The sequence below is a fragment of the Dioscorea cayenensis genome, chromosome 19 (genome assembly GCF_009730915.1).
Source record: "Dioscorea cayenensis subsp. rotundata cultivar TDr96_F1 chromosome 19, TDr96_F1_v2_PseudoChromosome.rev07_lg8_w22 25.fasta, whole genome shotgun sequence".
Taxonomy (NCBI): Eukaryota; Viridiplantae; Streptophyta; class Magnoliopsida; order Dioscoreales; family Dioscoreaceae; genus Dioscorea; species Dioscorea cayenensis.
The window spans coordinates 3,067,798-3,085,808 of NC_052489.1; the positions used below are offsets into that span (position 1 = coordinate 3,067,798).

General features: G+C 32.8%; 1 protein-coding gene across 4 annotated transcripts; it reads left to right on the forward strand.

The window, feature by feature from the left end:
* The first annotated feature begins 2,307 nt into the window (after positions 1–2,307).
* On the forward strand, positions 2,308–8,700 carry LOC120249454 (7-deoxyloganetin glucosyltransferase-like). Of its 4 annotated transcripts, XM_039257963.1 has the most exons (4): positions 2,311–2,450; positions 3,063–3,165; positions 7,094–7,618; positions 7,715–8,700. In XM_039257963.1, the coding sequence occupies exons 2-4, from the start codon at positions 3,153–3,155 to the stop codon at positions 8,653–8,655; spliced, it is 1,479 nt and encodes a 492-aa protein (XP_039113897.1). In that variant the 5' UTR covers positions 2,311–2,450; positions 3,063–3,152; the 3' UTR covers positions 8,656–8,700. The 4 variants fall into 4 exon arrangements, with proteins under 4 accessions (XP_039113895.1, XP_039113897.1, XP_039113898.1 ...); XM_039257961.1 differs by lacking the exon at positions 3,063–3,165 and having other exon boundaries at positions 2,308–2,446; positions 7,092–7,618; XM_039257964.1 differs by lacking the exon at positions 3,063–3,165 and having other exon boundaries at positions 2,312–2,450.
* Positions 8,701–18,011: the final 9,311 nt, after the last annotated feature.

Sequence of the window (18,011 nt, forward strand, 5' to 3'; positions counted from 1 at the left end):
GCGATCAACAATATATTATTATAAATAATTTTTAAAAATAATTTTTTATATATTATATCACGGCATATAATTATGAAGGACAAATAATAAATTTTAAAAAAATTCTCAAAATATATATTTTTTATACTATAAAAACTAATTTGTAAAAGACAAGGTGTGAAACAAATTTTTGAAAAAAATAAATTTTGTATACTATATAAATTAATTTATAAAATATTAATGAGTCAAATGATAAATTCTTATATATTCTTTTTTTTTTTTGGATTATAGGTCTCAATTATATATTTTTAAAAAATTTCGGTGATGCATATGCTCCTAAGAGGGATTTTAACAAAGACGATAAGAGCCTTAAATAGGCCAACTTCATATTACTGGTTGGAGTGTGTAATTCTAAATCAAAGGAAAGCGTATTCAAAATTGTCCAAATTAAACTTTGTCTTTAATGGTTACTTTATTGCAGAATGTGCTCTTTAAATTTTAGCTTTCAAGTAAGAGAAATAGCCTCAAGCTTGTGGCAAAATGCCCGACGCTAGCTGAGAGTTTTTAGCCTTTTCACTTTGTTATTAAGCCCACATCCATGTGCACTTGATCCAGACTTTCTAAATGCAGCAAATTAGTAACTTAAAAAATTTCCCCATCACTTACTCTAATTTTCTTTGTTGCAATTTCCTTCATCAAGTACTCTTGCTATTCTAAAGTTCCAACATAAACTTTTCCCAAACATGCACTGCAAAACTATTCTAACAAAAGTAATGTAACTTTGTTTGCCTCCCCTGTTTTTTTTTTGTACTAAAAGTTTTACGTTTAATGTTTGTATTTTATCCACTATTGTGAAAAATAAAACGTCCTAGTGCAGTAAATGAATTTTAAATGGAAGGAAATGAAGAATAAAACAGGCACTTGAATGGAAAAGATTCATGAGACTTGCTGTGCCAACCACCCGTTAGCTGGGGTCCTGCAGTTAATGATTGCTTCAACAGAAGCAGATGAAGAAAAAGACATGACATTTTCATGGAAGAGATTCAAGACACCTGCAACTATGGGAACCACACATTATGGTAGTGAGTTAATGAATTTTAAAGGGAAGCAGATGAAGAACAAGGCAGCGGCTTGGCGTTCATTTCACTGTAAGTGAGGGGAAGTCAAGAAGTGAGAGAAGTGTCACTTCTCTGAAGTGGGGGGAAGTGATATCACTTCCAGGACTTCTGTGTTCATTTGTCAGAAAGTGAGAATAGAATCGAAGGATTTAGGTGTTGGATGAAGTTTTATGAGTTCAAAAAAGACTTTAGAGGTGAAAATAAGTTAGTTTATATAGATTGACTCACTTCCCACTTCGATAAAAAAATATTGAAGTGGGGACTAGTTCAAAAATCCACTCGGTCAGTGGTGAAGTGGGGAAAGTCTACTTCCACCCAGATCAGAATGAACAGCGAAGTGGGAAAAAAATCGAACCACCTTCTCACATCCCCCACTTTCCCTAAAATGAACACCCCAAGCGAAGAGATTCAAGCATTGTTATCAAACCCGGACCGGCCCGGCGGTTCGACCGGTCGACCCGGTGACCCGGTGACTAAACCGGTTCGGGTCTCTAATTAGACCCGGACATGCAATCAACCCGATGTAACCCGATGTGACCCGACTGAAACCCAGTGACCCGTAGGGTTTTCAATGACTCGAGCGGGTTAATGCTTGTTTATAAAATGACCTTTTTATTTTTTAGTTTTTGTATATTTTTTATATGTTGGAGGGTAAAAATGACCCTTTCATCCTTTAGTTTTTGTTATGTATTGGATTAAAATGGTTTGATGTTAAGTTTAAACATGTATTGTAGATTGATTTGGGGTTAAATTTAAATTTGTGTTGTGGAATAGTCGATCATGTGAAGCTTGAATTTTTGAAATTTTTGTTATGTATTGATTTTATGTTTTAGTCGTATATTTTTCTGATTTATTTTTTTCCCTTCATATTATTTATTTGATAACAAATAATAAATGAATATTATATATTATTATAGAATTAAAAACTAATTTATAATTTAAAAAAATAATATAAAAAAATAATTTTTATTAACTCAAAGATTGATCTAAAAATGCCGTGGTTGAGCCGATTGACCCGAGACCCGGAGCTTAGACCGGGTCGATGTCCGGGCCGGGTCTGATAACTATGGATTCAAGAGACTTTCACTGTGGCAACCACACACTGTATATGGATAATTGTGGCTTAAAAGCAAGCAGTATTTAGTGGCCAACATTAATCTTGTGGGACCAATAAAGTTGGCAATTGTGCCTCTCCATATAAGAGCAAGAACCATTCACATGGCAGCACATGATCAAAACACCGGAAAACAAGAAAGGGAGGAAACTCTTTCCGGGGGAGGAGAGAATTGAAGTGACCATGGATAGAGAGAACCGTCTAGCTTGAGGGGCGAGAGCATGCCAACGCACAGATAAGTAATATTTATGAATATATATATATATATATATATATTTAATAATGTTTATATTTTTAATCATCATATTTAAAATAATAGTTAGATATTAGTATAAAAGAAGTTGAGTTAATGGCCTTCTCTCATTTATCTTCTATCCCCAGTTGATGTCTGATAATTTAGGTTAATTAATGTGAAGAATTATTATTTTGGTCAGTCGCATTTTTAGTTATACTATTTTGTTTTATAAAAGATATTGCATATGTTTAGATTTAAATCATATATATAAATTTTCTTCATTCTTCCTTGTTTGATATAAGATTATTTAATTTATTTTTTTATATAAAATTTCAGTTATTGTCGGAATCAAAATTAAAGTATAATAAAACTTAGATCAGTTAAGGAATAAAATAATTTTAATCCCTTATATCTTTTACATTTTGTCAATGCTCTAGATAAATAATAGTGTTAATTAGAAAAACCACAAAAATTTGTTATTGTATATGTTACTAAGGTCTTCTTCTCGAGGATAAGAGCTTCATTTACTTCTTAGATACGCTTTATGGCACCTAAAGTAGCTGTTCCACTCTCTTTGCCCATATTCTCTTTTGACTTTTTTTCTACTCTCAAAAAGGATGTATTTTGGTGGTGTTAAAGACCTCCAACTCCAAGAGGAGAAATGCAACTTTAGTTGGGAATTGATGCCATAGGACCCACCACAGTGATGGCTGAGTTTGGTATGTGTCTATAGCTAGGCGAATTTCTAATAATCTACGAATATACAAATAAAAAAAATAATTAATTTATATTACAAAAAACTTAAATGATGTTTACCTTATCTTTCTGAAAATTAAGGTTGTAGTAGTTTTGAGTGTTTTATTTATTTTAAAAATAATAATTTTATTTTGTAATCATCCAACTCTGCTCATGAGTAACAATATAGTTTTGACTCATTTTATACTGCTCATTTCATATGACATTAATCAATTTTTTTTTGTGTATTAGCTTACTAATTATAGAAGATTTGGTTTAATTAGTTCATACATAACTTTAATTTATAGATAGGAGAGTTTCTTGAACAAAATAATATCGATGAATAGATGCAACATGCTTGTAAGTATATATTTTTCATTAGAGTTATGGTCCGTTTCTAAAATAGAAATGGATGGGGTAATCCGTTGCTAATCAGTTGCTAATTAGCAACCAATTCCGTTGCTAAATTACTGTTTCTAATTCAACAGTTTCTTATAGTAAAATTTAATATTAAATTATGGTTTTCACTTAATTCATTCACAAACCTATCAATCTTCCTATAAAAAATAAGTCATGAAAATTTATTTACATAATATTTTAAATAAAATAAAATAATCTCTTAAATAATTATTTATAATTATCATATAATTTTACATAGATGATATGCCAATGTATAAATTATATATAAACTCAAAATCTCTCTCCAATAAAAATATTGTGCTAGAATATTAAGGATATAAGTTGAGCTACATCTTGTATTGTGTTCTTATTAGTTAATTTTTCAACAATAATTAATACCATTAATGAGCAACTATAGCATTGATCAATTAATTAAATAAGGTCCTTAGCATATGTTACTTCTCGACCCACGCGCAGAGCAAGCAACAACCGATTTAATATCTTGAAGTGGTGATGGACACATCCACCTAACCCTTAAATTTCACAAGATTTCAATTTTTCCAATGGTAACCTACTTACAAACATTTTTGGGACAAACATTCAAATTCTTATATTATAAATAAATAGATAGAAAATATGAGAAATACATAACTCATAAAAAATGCATACAATAAAAACTATACAAAAATCCATATCTTGAGCACTAGCTAGTTGATCTGTCCTAATACTGTAATACATGTCCAAGCATAAAACAATAATATTTACCTTAAATAACAAAAGAAGTCCTTGTATGGGAGGTTGAAGATGCCAAGCTAGTACAAAACTTGTTTAATATGCAACTGACTCTAGGAGCTACCAATTGGAAAAGTGCAGACAATGAATTTAATGAATAAAATATTAATTACCTAGTGAGACAACAGAGAACAATGAAGATCAAAAAGGGGGTTTATATAGAGGAAGATCTACAAATACACTTTTTCAAATCATATATTATGTATTAATTAAACACATAACATGTAGCTATTAAGTAAATTAAGTACAAAACATAGTGAAAAAAAACTAATATAAAATATAGTAAACAAAACTGAAGGTATGCATATTGAAAATCAAATTAGGGTTTGCCAAAAATCCATCCTAAATCTATCCATGATTATATCTAAATACTAGATCCTTCAAGGCTATGTTAATCACTGCATGTGTCTTAGCATCTGTTGGGCTACCACTGCAACTCTTGAGTAGATTCTCTCTGCACTTCTCAATAAAAGATAAAATAATTAAGGTCAACCATGCCACCTCTCATAGGAGGTGCTTGTGGAGATCACTACTGTAGTAGTATAGCTCTCAGCTCATCTTCACCAATGTAATCATCATATAAAAGTATCAAAATACAATATATAGCATATTGGCATTTATAAAAATAGGTATAATCTCACATTCACAATGGTATTTGCATGAATGTAAAATACACGCTATCATTCTCAGTGATTATCAAGTCATAGGGAACTCGATTGCAAGCCCAATCTTTTAGCAATTCGTTTATTAGTATATATCAAGTCTCAAAGAATCCATTTGCATGCATGACAAGTCATTTACCTAATCATTTCCTATAAAATAAAAATCATTTCATAAATAAAGTAGTAATTCCAATGCTAGAACCACAACATACATATATATATATATATATATATACTTACTAAAGATAATCATTTATCAAATCATTTTGCTTTAGGGAACACCTACATTCTCTAAAATATTTGGAAATTTTTAAATAAACAAGTACTAGAACATTATAAAACATGCTATAAAACCAATATAAAACAAGTAATAAAAACAATATTATAAAGCGAATTATAAATCATTATAAAACAAGTTATAAACCATTATAAAAACTAATTAGAAAAACATTATAGAGTAAGTTCAATTCCCTCAATGGGATAAAGCATTGAGAATTACCCATTCACAATGTTTTGAAAACTAGATACAAAAGACATCAAAATTCATATATCATCCAGCCAACAAATTAAGTACATTCTGGTGCGCCTGAACCCCAATGAGCTAGCTTAGTCAAGTTTCGAGAATGAATCCAAAGGCCTAAGCATAATTAATAAAAAAAAAATTATCCATCCTATAAATGATTTAAAATGTCATATATATATATATATATATATAGAGAGAGAGAGAGAGAGAGAGAGAGAGAATGTTAATTGTCTATTGATTTTGTTAGCCCATAAACTAGATGTATAGTCCTCTTGTATTCTTGATATATGCCACCATTTGAGAAAATTCATCTGATTTTATAATATATGAGAAAGATGATTCATAAAAAATAACCCATTTATTTCTTGTGTATGAATGTATACCAGGAAAATTAACCAAACCTCATATCGTGTCGCTTACTGAAAAAAAGGATTATACATTTTCATGAAATGTGAGACATGATATCGGGTCTCTTGTTTTTGTTTTATGAAAAACACTTACTTATCAAATGGTACATATCTTGTACCCCTACCTATTATTCATGGAGTGGAATCTTTTTCTTTCATGTTATACTTTCTATATTTTTATCTTATTCAAGAACAAGACAGAACATAATCAGGTTTTATTAAAGTTTGTAGAGAAAATTATATCGAATTATTATTTGATATATTCAAATAATATATCCATCACAGAATTAATTCATATCTTCTTTTTGTTCTTTATACTCAAGTGGGCTTATGAGATTTAATTAGATTCACAAAATGTAATAAATATATATTAGACAATTGGTTTACATTTTTTTTTCCCTAGATCACTATAATTTTAAAAATTTTAACTCAATGTTAGTGTCACAATCCATCTATATTCAACATTTTTTAACATATAAAAATGCTCCAATAACACTCATATTTAAACATACTAAATTTTAGAGTAAACAACCAGTTAGATATTTTTTTTTTTCATTTTACATTTCTATTTTGCTCACCAATTTTTAAAAAGTTAAAATTTGATCCTATATATTTAGTGTCTATTACAATAAAATCATATGGGCTTATACTAATAACGACATTCATATGTGGCTTAAACTAAAATCATTCCTAGGGGTCATATGTTTTATATATATTACAGTAAGTCACCATTAACACCATAAGTCTACACAATCTTATTTTGATAAAAATTAAATGTAGAAAATAAAATTGTCATATTTTAAAGGTGGGGACTGAAATAGAAATTTACGAATAGGTATGCATAAAACACTATTTAAATTCTTTACCCTAAATTTTATAATAATAGCAAATGTACATGATGAATGCATGCAAGAAACTCTGTCCACCTAGAAATCAAATGAAGGAAAACACAAAGCCCACGTGTCAAGTCCTTAGAGAATGAAACTTCTTTGTTTGTTTTTTTTTTGCAAAACGCATGCTGAGATCTGGTTAAAGAACTCAATGAAAGCATTGCATGCATCTCTCATACATCCACATATATATATATATATATATATAACATCTTCTTGAGATCAAACATTTTGCACAGAGACATTAGAGATCGAAGATACATGCATGGCTTTGAGACCCCATGCAGTCTGCGTGCCTAGTCCAGCACAAAGCCACGTACACTCAATGCTGAAGTTGGCCAAGCTCCTACACGTCAATAGTTTCCACATCACATTCATCCACTCCGAGTCCAACTACAACACAATCATCAAAACCTATGGAGTTTCTTCTCTCAAGGGATTAGATGACTTTTGTTTTGAGACAGTACCTGATCGCCTTCCTCCAGATAAGAGTGTCCACCAAGATATAGAATCCCTTGTCAACTCGGCCCAGACTACTCGTGTGATTCCTTTCAGAAACTTATTGATCAGACTAAATGATCATCCTTTGTCTGGTGTGCCACCGGTGTCATGTATCATCTCTGATTCCTTTTGTAGCTACACTCTAGAAGTTGCCAAGGAGTTCAACATCCCTGACTTCTTCTACTGCCCTATTAGTGCTTGTGGTTACATGGGGTTCATACACTACAAGGAGCTCATTGACAGAGGCATCACACCATTGAAAAGTATGTATGCTTCCTTGGTTAGCTTCTCTTCTAATTTATGTATAGATAATTAATCTCATCATGATTGATCTCTTGTTGTTTAATTTATATATGTAGGTGAGAGTGATCTCAGTAATGGATATTTGGACACACCAGTGGAGTGGATACCGGGTTTGAAGAACATTCGCATGAGGGATCTTCCAAGCTTCATTAGAACTACTGATCCAGATGATACATACTTGAACTTGCTGAAGAGAGAAGGGCAGAAAGCTTTTGAAGCCACTGCAATCATCATAAACACGTTTGATGAATTAGAAGATGAAGTGCTGAGTGCTATGGCATCCATGCTCCCTCCTCTGTACACTATAGGACCTCTCTCCTTGCTTTATAACCAATTCCCTGTCTCTGAAGCTACTTCAATTATTGGGTCAAGCTTCTTGAAAGAGGATGAGGATTGTCTGGAATGGTTAGATGAAAAGGAGTCAGGGTCAGTGCTGTATGTGAACTTTGGAAGCTTGGTAGTTGTATCTAATGAGCAGATGATAGAGTTTGCATGGGGTTTGGCTAACAGCAAGCATGACTTCTTATGGATCATAAGGCCAGACCTTGTGAAGGGTGAAGCTGCAGTGCTTCCAGAGGAGTGGTTGGACAAGATCAAAGGGAGAGGGTTGTTAGCAAGCTGGTGCCCACAAGAGAGAGTGTTATCTCATCCATCAGTGAGGGGTTTCTTGACTCACAGTGGATGGAACTCTACAATGGAGAGTATGAGTGCAGTGAAGCCAATGATCTGTTGGCCGTATTTTGCTGACCAACAAACAAACTGTAGATATGTTTGCAATGAGTGGGGGATTGGCATGGAGCTTGATAGTGAAGTGAAGAGGGAACAGGTTGAGGAACTCATAGTGGAGTTGATGGATGGAGAGAAAGGGAAGGAGATAAAGAAGAAGGTGGTGGAGTGGAAGGAGAAGGCCAGGAGAGCTACACAAGAAGGTGGTTCATCTTTCATGAATTTCAAAAGAGTTGTTAATGATTTGCTTCTTTGTAATAATAAACATTAGGTTATCTAGTTAATTCGGTATTTAAGGGTTGCCTCTTAGTTTCTATTTTTTTCGATTATATTTATTATTATCTTTTTTTGACAAAGTCGACAAAGTGACAAAGCGAAGAGACAGAGTGCAGTGTCTACGATTATGGTGATTTGAATGACCTTCTGGGATTAACCCCCACCACGTACGCCGGAGGAGAGCGAGAGATAATCCTCACAGGAACTCCCACGAGGCACTCTAAATATAAATTAGTAATCGAGAGGTTAGAGCTCGAGGGCACTCTTAATTACAACTAGTAGGGTACTATCGGCTAAAATTTGGCTCAGCTATATTTATTTATTATTCTTAGCTTCTGTTTTTCTCTCAAATTTCATTTTTCTATTGTTAATTTTTTTTAGATTTTATTTGTTTTTATGTCTTGTTATTTTATTATTTTGCTACTGATTTGTTTAAATATGTTTTGAATTTTTTTTAAATAAACCAGTGGTTTATTTATTTTTATTAAAAAATATAAATTTAAAAGTTAATTAATTTATTAACTACCTTAATTTAAGTTTGGCTTTGATTTGAAAATTGGAACTCAACTTGAAAGGCAAGCAGGGACGGAACTAAGTGGGGGGCTAGCAAGGGCTTTAACCCCCCTCAGCCACCGGTGGTCTTCCTTATGTGATCGGAAGACCCCAAAACCATCCTCCCTTGGTGGCCGAGCAAGCTGTCCAGCGGCAAGCTTCAAGCCCTCCTCTGCAGCTCTGCTCGACTCTCTCGGCCGGCGGCAGCCCTTCCCCGACAGTCGGCAATTGATGGGAGTCATGGGACTTGAAGTCTTGAATGGATGAAGATGAGCTCATGAACGGATGAAGGCTTGAACTTCAATGAAATTGAGTGGCTTGGCAGGTGGGCCCACAACCTTAATTATTACCAGGCCCATTTATCAACTTTAGCCCCTTTTTGTTCAAATTTTCATTAATATCTTTAATGGAAAAAATAAAAAGCTAGTGTAACTGGGCAGTTGGGCTTGTGTAACTGGGCTTTTGTGCAATTGAGTGGGTTGTGATTTGTAATAAAAGCAAAAGCCTTGTGGTTTGTGGGCCGGCTAGCCCATGGGGCTACAAATTATCAAAACAATAGCTCCTTGAAATTCTATTTCCTGATTTCAAAGTTTCAATTCTGAATATTGGTTGGTTGGAGTCTAACTATCTAAGAGTCTTGGAGATAATAGTGAGTATATTACATTATTATTATATTTATTATTGGAATGAGAATAAATGTATTACTCCTTGAAATGAGAATGAATGTATAAAATTCATTGGTCAAAAAATAGAACAGGAATGTTAAACTTTATTTTTATAAATATGCCCACAATATTAGTGTAAGCCCTAGCCCCAATACATTGTATGAACTCTTATTATTTGGATAATTATTATGAATCATCATTTTATCTATTATTATTTCTGTGCATGGTTAATAAGATAAAACATCCTTGAATATTGGTTCCGCTCAAGTTATCAAATGCGTAATTTGGATAGCAAAACGTTGAAGCATAAACTAGAACAATATTCTAAATGTCCCTGGTCAATTATTTTCATGGGAGTGAAAATAAATTAAGACTAGTATGTCTTTCATGAGATGGTCTTGTTTTACGGGTCATAGGATATGGGATATCAATCAAAGGACATAGATACATGTTAGGGTACAGTGCACCTGGATCAATCCTCTCTTAAGAACACTACATGGTTGTGAAGTCATAAGTGTTTTTCTCAAGCAATTCTTGTACTCGAATCCTTCGACATGAAATCACTATGGATCTCGGATGAATCCTTACATGCTTTAACTTACGCCTAACGTCGTTCGTAACTGAGTGGCAAGTACGGGTATGTTTAGGCATGTCGCGGTTCATGCTGAAAGACATGAGTGAAGTGAAGGGATTGCCCCTCTATGTAGAGAGAGTGAATATCACTGGCCACTTGATTAGAAAGACTAAGTAGTACGTGGCCATGCCCAAAGGAAATGATAAGAGTTATCATTTACTTGACCTAATCAGTTCACTAAGAGATCAAGAAATTAATTAGCATTAAAAAAAAGGGTGACTCGCTCCATGCCTTATGCTAATTAAGATATTCAGTGACAAAGGATTATATGAGTTTGCTATAGGTTCCATTAATTCTCGAAATTGACCTTCATTTAATATTGGGTAATCGTATTATCTTGCTAGAAAATAATTATGATTTATGAGCGTTAAAATTGTTTAAGCTCACTGCCAATGTTAAATGGACCTATAGGATCGTACACTAAGAATGCCGGGATCAAGGTTCAGTATTTGTTACTTATTGGACCACCTATTTAGGGTTTTGGTGAAAAATCTAAATTAGGTGGAGTGAATAGCTTATTCGGGTCGGGTCTTATCAAGTGTTGATCCAATCTAATCGATTTGGTTAATTAAAATGGTTTAATTAATTAAATAAAGAAGATATTCCTAATTTGATTAGGAGTGAAGGGTTTTTTTCGTAAATTAGGGTTTTGGGTTTCCAATATAAATAGATGGTCTAACTCTAATGTAAAGAGGTGATAAAAAAAAAAGATAGAGGGATTGAGGGATTGTCTCTTAAGAAACCCTAGCCGCCACCCACTCTTCTCGCTTGGCCGCCGCCGTCAGATCCCGCCACCGGACTTGCCGCGGCTGCGCCTACAACCCTTTTTTCTCTTGAATCTCGGGTGATTGCTATTTGAACCAAGAAACAAGTGTTGTTTCTTGAGGTACCAGCATACCAGCTTGATTCATAGAGCCGTTCGTGTGTACGTGATAGTAGAGGGGAGTCGCGATTTGCAATCCCTTTCGATTTCGGCGAAACAAGGGTGCGTTGAGAATCGTCATCAAAATTAAGAAGGGTATAACTTTTAATTATCTATTTATTTAGAATTTAATATTAGTTCTGGCATGCGCTAGGGTTTTATTATGTTTACTTGCCGTTAAATATTTTGTTATCCACTACGTTTTGGCATGTATTTTTTTGCATGGTAATTCCCTTATTAGAGTGATAAGATCCCAACACACAATGTGTTTGATTAAATGCCTCAATGAGTTAAAATGTTGAGAATATCAAATATCAAATATTAATATATATCATAATGTATATATATAATTAAATAATATTTAGTGTTAAATGTATATAGCAAAATATATAACAAGATAGACTTCAATAAGACTAGTTATACCAATTACCAAAGGTTTCATATTCATTGACACATAACAAAATGGATTCAATAACTTAACAAAATTGGTTTCATAAGATATATTCAATCATTTAGATGCATGAATGTTAGCATTACCATGTTCAAACAATTTTGTCTTTGATTCTTCTAATGATGTTAGTTGTGTCATGATTAACGTTTTTTGCTTGTTATTTTTTATAGTCTATAATTAAAGTTTTTTTTTCAAACGACCAAGGAGTGAAGAGTCATCAAATACTCCTAAAGTACTATTGGACTCTAAATCAAGTGAGGAGAACATTAATACAAATTTTAGTTTCAACGACATTGTTAGTGACCCCTGATTACGAAAACCAATTGAAGACTTGCATATTGGGATTAGAGATCAAGTTAGAAGAGAGCATTTGATTAGAGCCCCATGTCAACCAATTAGCCACAATTTTCCACGGAAAGATTATGGCAAACAAAAGAGAAGTTTTCAAGATGCTTGGGTTAAACAACATCCATGGTTGGAGTATAGTATGACAAAAGATGCAACATTTTGTTTTTAGTGTTATCTTTTCAAGCCAAGTAGAGGAAGCCAAATGGGAGAAGATGCATTCACCAAAATGAGATTCAATAATTGGAAAAAAAACATTGAAAAAATTCGTAGAACATATTCGTGTCGTAAATAGTATGCATATTGATGCGAGAGTAAAATTTCAAGGGTTCCAAAGTCAAAGACAAAGTGTGTCACACCTGTTGGCTGCGCATTCACATGAGATGGAGGTTGCATATCATACTCATTTGACCGCGGTTTTGGATGTGACTCATTTTCTATTGAAGCAAGATTTACCTTTTCGTGGAAATGATGAGTCTTCAAACTTACTAAACAAAAGGCAATTTTCTTGAGTTGCTTGAGTGGTATAGCCTACGAAATGAAGAGGTTTGGAAGACAATCAATCAAAATGCCCCTGGAAATAATCAATTGACTTCCCCGAAAATTCAAAAGGAGTTGGAAAATGCTTGTAAACAGAGATTACATGTGTTATTATTGATGATATTGGGGTAAAACAACAAATGGGAGTTGTTTTGCGATATATTAATAAGAATGGGCATGTGATTGAGTGATTCTTTGCATTGGTTCATGTCCCTGATACTTCTGCTATTTCTTTAAAGAATGTCATTGATTGTTTGTTTGCTAAACACAAGTTGTCTCTTTCGAGGTTAAGAGAGCAAGGATATGACAGGGCTTCAAATATGCGAGGTGAATTCAATGGTTTGAAAGCACTTATTCTAAGAGAAAATCCATATGTAAGATATGTACATTGTTTTGCTCACCAACTACAAATAGTAATTGTTGCCGTTGCTAAAGACAATCAAATTGTGAGTGATTTTTTTTAATATGTTAATATGATTGCTATTGCCACGGGAGCATCATGTAAAAGAAGAGATCAACTTCGGCAATATCATCATGATAGATTGGTTAAGCAATTGGAGAAAGTAGAGATAGTTAGTGGCAAAGGAAAAAAATCAAGAATCCAGTTTAGCAAGACCAGGGGATACTCGTTGGGGATTGCATTACACTACCATTCTCCAGCTAATTTGTATGTAGACCTTAATTTTAGAGGTACTTCAAAATGTGCATGATGATGGGGCTTCTAATGATAATAGAGGCATAGTAGCAAGTTTGATTGACAAAATGCGGAATTACAAGTTTGTGTTTGTGATGTACTTGATAAGGCATTTATTGGGGATGACAAATGAGTTGTCATTTGCCTTAACACCAAAATGATCAAAATATTGTTCAAGCCATGCTATTGATTGAAGCGGTAAAAGCTCTACTTCAACACTTTAGGAAGACAGGCTGGGAGGAATTTTTGGGAGAGGTTACCTCTTTTTGTAAGGAGAACTCAATCGATGTGCCTAATATGGAGTATAATATGCCAATTCGTGGTCGTTTTAGACGGAAAGGAAAATTTCATTACTCATTTTCACCATTATCGTGTAGAAATTTTTTGTCAGGTTTTGTATTCATCATAAATCTCATTAATTTATCCTTTTTATTAATATTTTCTATCTATTTCAATGTTAGGTTATTGATTTGATTTCTCAAGAAATGCACAACCACTTTCCTGAAGCTAGCACAGAGTTACTTCTTTTGGTATTATGTCTTGATCCAAGGGACTTATTTTCTAAATTCAACATCCATAAGCTACTCCGTCTTGCAGAGATATATCCTGAAGACTTCTCGGTGACTGAATATATGATGCTTGAGGATCAACTTACTACTTTCATTTATGATGTGTGACATGATGATGATTTAGCAAATGTCGGGGACTTGGGAGGTTTTGCTATGAAAATGGTGGATACTGGCAAATGTGCTATTTTTCCACTCGTTTAGCACCATATTAAGTTACGTTGGTTTTGCCAGTTGCAATAGCTAGTGTTGAGAGGGCATTTTCGGCAATGAATGTTGTGAAAACTGACTTGCGCAATAAAATGGGAGACGAGTGGATGAATGATAGCATGATTGTCTATATTGAGAAAGAGGTTTTTGCAACTATCGACAATGAGACAATTCTACAATGTTTTCAAAAAATTCAAACTTGTCGTATTCAGTTACCTCCTCTGAGTAGCATGTGTCGCATAGATGGCAGTTCTAGCTCGGTGTGCATAGATAAACGTTTTATGTTTTTTTTGTAATTGTTTTAATTAAATTTTACAATGCTGCACTATTTTGTATCGAAAACAATTGTTATCTAGACTAATTTTTTTAATCTTGGTTCCGTCCTTAAAGGCAAACTCCAGTTATGTCTGGCTCGAACTAGTTTGAAATAGCTTTATTTAATATAATAAATATTAAAATATATGTTTTTTAATTGCCAATTATATATTATATAATGTATATTAAATTTTGAATTTGGAAACCAACCCAGACCAACAAAACTCATTTGTAAAGTATATTGTTCATTTATTGTTGTGTGCAATTCTTTATTATGGACACTATCTATTGATTATATTAAATATTTATGTATAATACTTATATATAAATGATTTATAAAATAAAATATCATTGCAAATAATAAATAATCACATCTGTGGCACTGATCAGAGAAATGGTGTAGAAAATCACAATTAGTAAAATAAATTTTAATATTAATTGAAAATCACTATTTTTTAATATTAATTAGAAATTTTATTTTTCGTTAACAACATGATGAACCAAGATTTATTTATTTATTGAAATTCGTCAGCCAAACAAGATTAGAAGGAAAAAAAAACAACGAATATTTAAGCAACCCTGTTAAATTACAGAGGAACAATGAACAGTGAGAATTGAAGACCACCTCACAACATCTCACACAACACAAGAAAAATGGTGACATATATAGTCTACAAACATAGCCTCCTAAACCCTACTATCACTAACCTTTAGCTCCAATTTCCAAACCCTAACATACATGGAGGAGCACTATACAATCACCATCACAGAGAATCCCAAGATGATAAGATATTAACCAAAAATAAATATTAAAAAAAATAAAATCAAGGCAAACTCTTTCCATTGAACAAAATGAACCAAGTATATTGAACAACTTTGTATACATTCATTGAGATGATGATGATGATGATGATGATGAACTAAGGATTGAACAATTGGTTACCACACTGGCATTTCCATCCCAAAGGCTTGTAATTGGAGTACATAATATAGGAAGCTCTGAGTGGAGCTCCGGATGAGCTCCGGATAGGGAGTGTTGGTACTTGCACTGCCATGCACGGGATGCATGAATTGCACCGGTTGTGGCAACTTGGTGGTGTTGATCCTATTCTGAATTTTCTCTCTTTCACCATCCCCTGTCAAACATCCAAACTCATGCATATTCATGTATTGTGTATTATATATGTATATATATATATATATATATATATGAAAAGTGATAACATTGTTGAGAATGTACCTTGCATGGTGGGAGAAGGTGGCAGAATAAGGAGGTTATAAGAAGGGTGGTAAAGAGAGTGGAGATGAATAGTGAGCTCATTTTTTGCTTAGAATGGAGAGGAAGACAATGAAGAAGAAAAGAAGAAAATACAAGTTTGTCAATCTTTTTTACCGCTAAGAAAGGAGTGAACATAGGGGAGTGTTTTACTGTTGATGAAAAAGGCTGCAAAGTTTGGTTGGGAATCATGAAAATTTGAAATAGAGTGTTCCATAATATAGGGCCACATTAGTCAAACATGGACTACTTTTTAGTTGCAAACAAGTATGGCAGAGTGCAGAGTGTGTGTGTGTGGGATTCTGTGTTGCAAAAAAGCACTTAGATGTGATTTATCTGATATTCCATTTAGACATTCAATTCAATGTCACAGGTTTAAATTAAAATATTAATGTAAAAGTATTTGAAGATTTCAGTGGTTTATATGATGATAATATAAGTAGAATATCTAGCACCTTTCTATTGATATGCTCAAAAATATTTCTGTGAGTAGAAACTAAATGATGAAAGGAAATTACAGCAGTGAAAATAAGAGTGGTCCATTCTTTTGCAGAAGGTTGTCTTCATGCTGTGTGTTGTTAATGGCTGAGATCTCTTCTGAATTCTGTGTCATTGAGCCTTTTTCAACAATTGAATTCATCATGTACACCTTTCATTCATGTTCAAATTATCAGTGCATTGAAAACAACCAAAATAATGTCAACATACTGAACATGTGACTATGGTACAACATTTTGATCAACTTCAATGAATACCTCTGGTGCATCATTCATGAATTTATGTAGCATATGGTTTTCACATCACTATCAAAATTCATGTATTTCATATTTATTCATGTGCATGGATGACCATGAATAGCACAACGAAACTTTTAGTTGATATATTTTGTCCCCAAAATCTACAGTTGAATGTTTTTAAGTTGACATTGTTTGGAAATCAAACCAATCAAAATTGATATGTGTTCTATAATATTCAACTTCAACATAAGGATTTAAAGAAATTCACATGATAAGATAAAGAAGTTGTTTTGATAAAATTACCAACTAAAAATAAATTGGACAACATGTACATAGAAATATATCAACTTTGGAAATGTTGATATACCTCCACGCTTAAATGTATGTTTGTTTTCTTTATGTTTTTTCTCTTCTTCGGTTTGTATTGTCATATCAGCATGTAATATATGTAATTTATTTTTTTTTTTTAAAGAAAAAAACTTTAGCAATACTACGATCCCAGCAAATTGTATAGCAGAGCCACAAAAATCATATGAAATTTCCCAACTAAAAAAGATTTAGCTTTTATGATTATATGGTTATAGGAAAACAATTATATCTCGACAAAGTTTAGAGAGTATTTGACAAAAAATTAATATTAAAAACAATTAATTAGTTTAGTAATCAACCTCCGCAACTGAGCAAAACCTACAATAATACTAATTAACAAAAGTATATAAACAGACTTTAAATAATATAGGAATAACTTAACAAAAGAAGGGTTTCTTGCAATCCACCAAATAGAGATTGAAACAGGCCAAAAAGAAGACAAATTTGTAGACTAGAAATACAACAACATGGGGATCAATATTAATAGGAAAAAAAAACACAACTTTGGAGACTTAAAACACTCTGTAAATCAAAACAAGTGAAGGTCTTCATCAATGTGGAACAATAAGAACAACAAAGATATAAACTTTGCAAGCTTAGATTTTCATAAATTTTGTAAAAAGAAAATCAACCAAAAGCATCACAAGAAAGAGATTTGAGAGGAGAAGAGTGAGTACACAGTTTGGGGGACGGTGAAGGCTTTGGTATGTAAATCTGCATAAGAAAAATAATCAATGCACAAATTGCAAGTAGAAAAAAATCAATGCATGCTTTGCTAGTATGAAGCATATATAGGTTTTAATTTCTTGAATTTCTTAGCCCAAATATTTCCTCAGAAATGGGAGAACAGACACTAAGAAAAATAGTCAGAATAGAAAGAGATAGATGCATGCAAAAATAAGGGAGACATTGAAGCCTTTTGTTTGTTTGCTTTTGTGTCTTCTGTACATCATTGAGCCAAGGTGGAATATGCAAGTGAAAACAAAGTGGTGTCCAATGGCCATACAAAAGAATGGGGTGTACCAATTACCACCTTTCTCTGCTTTTAATTTCATTAATATAAATTAAGAGTAAT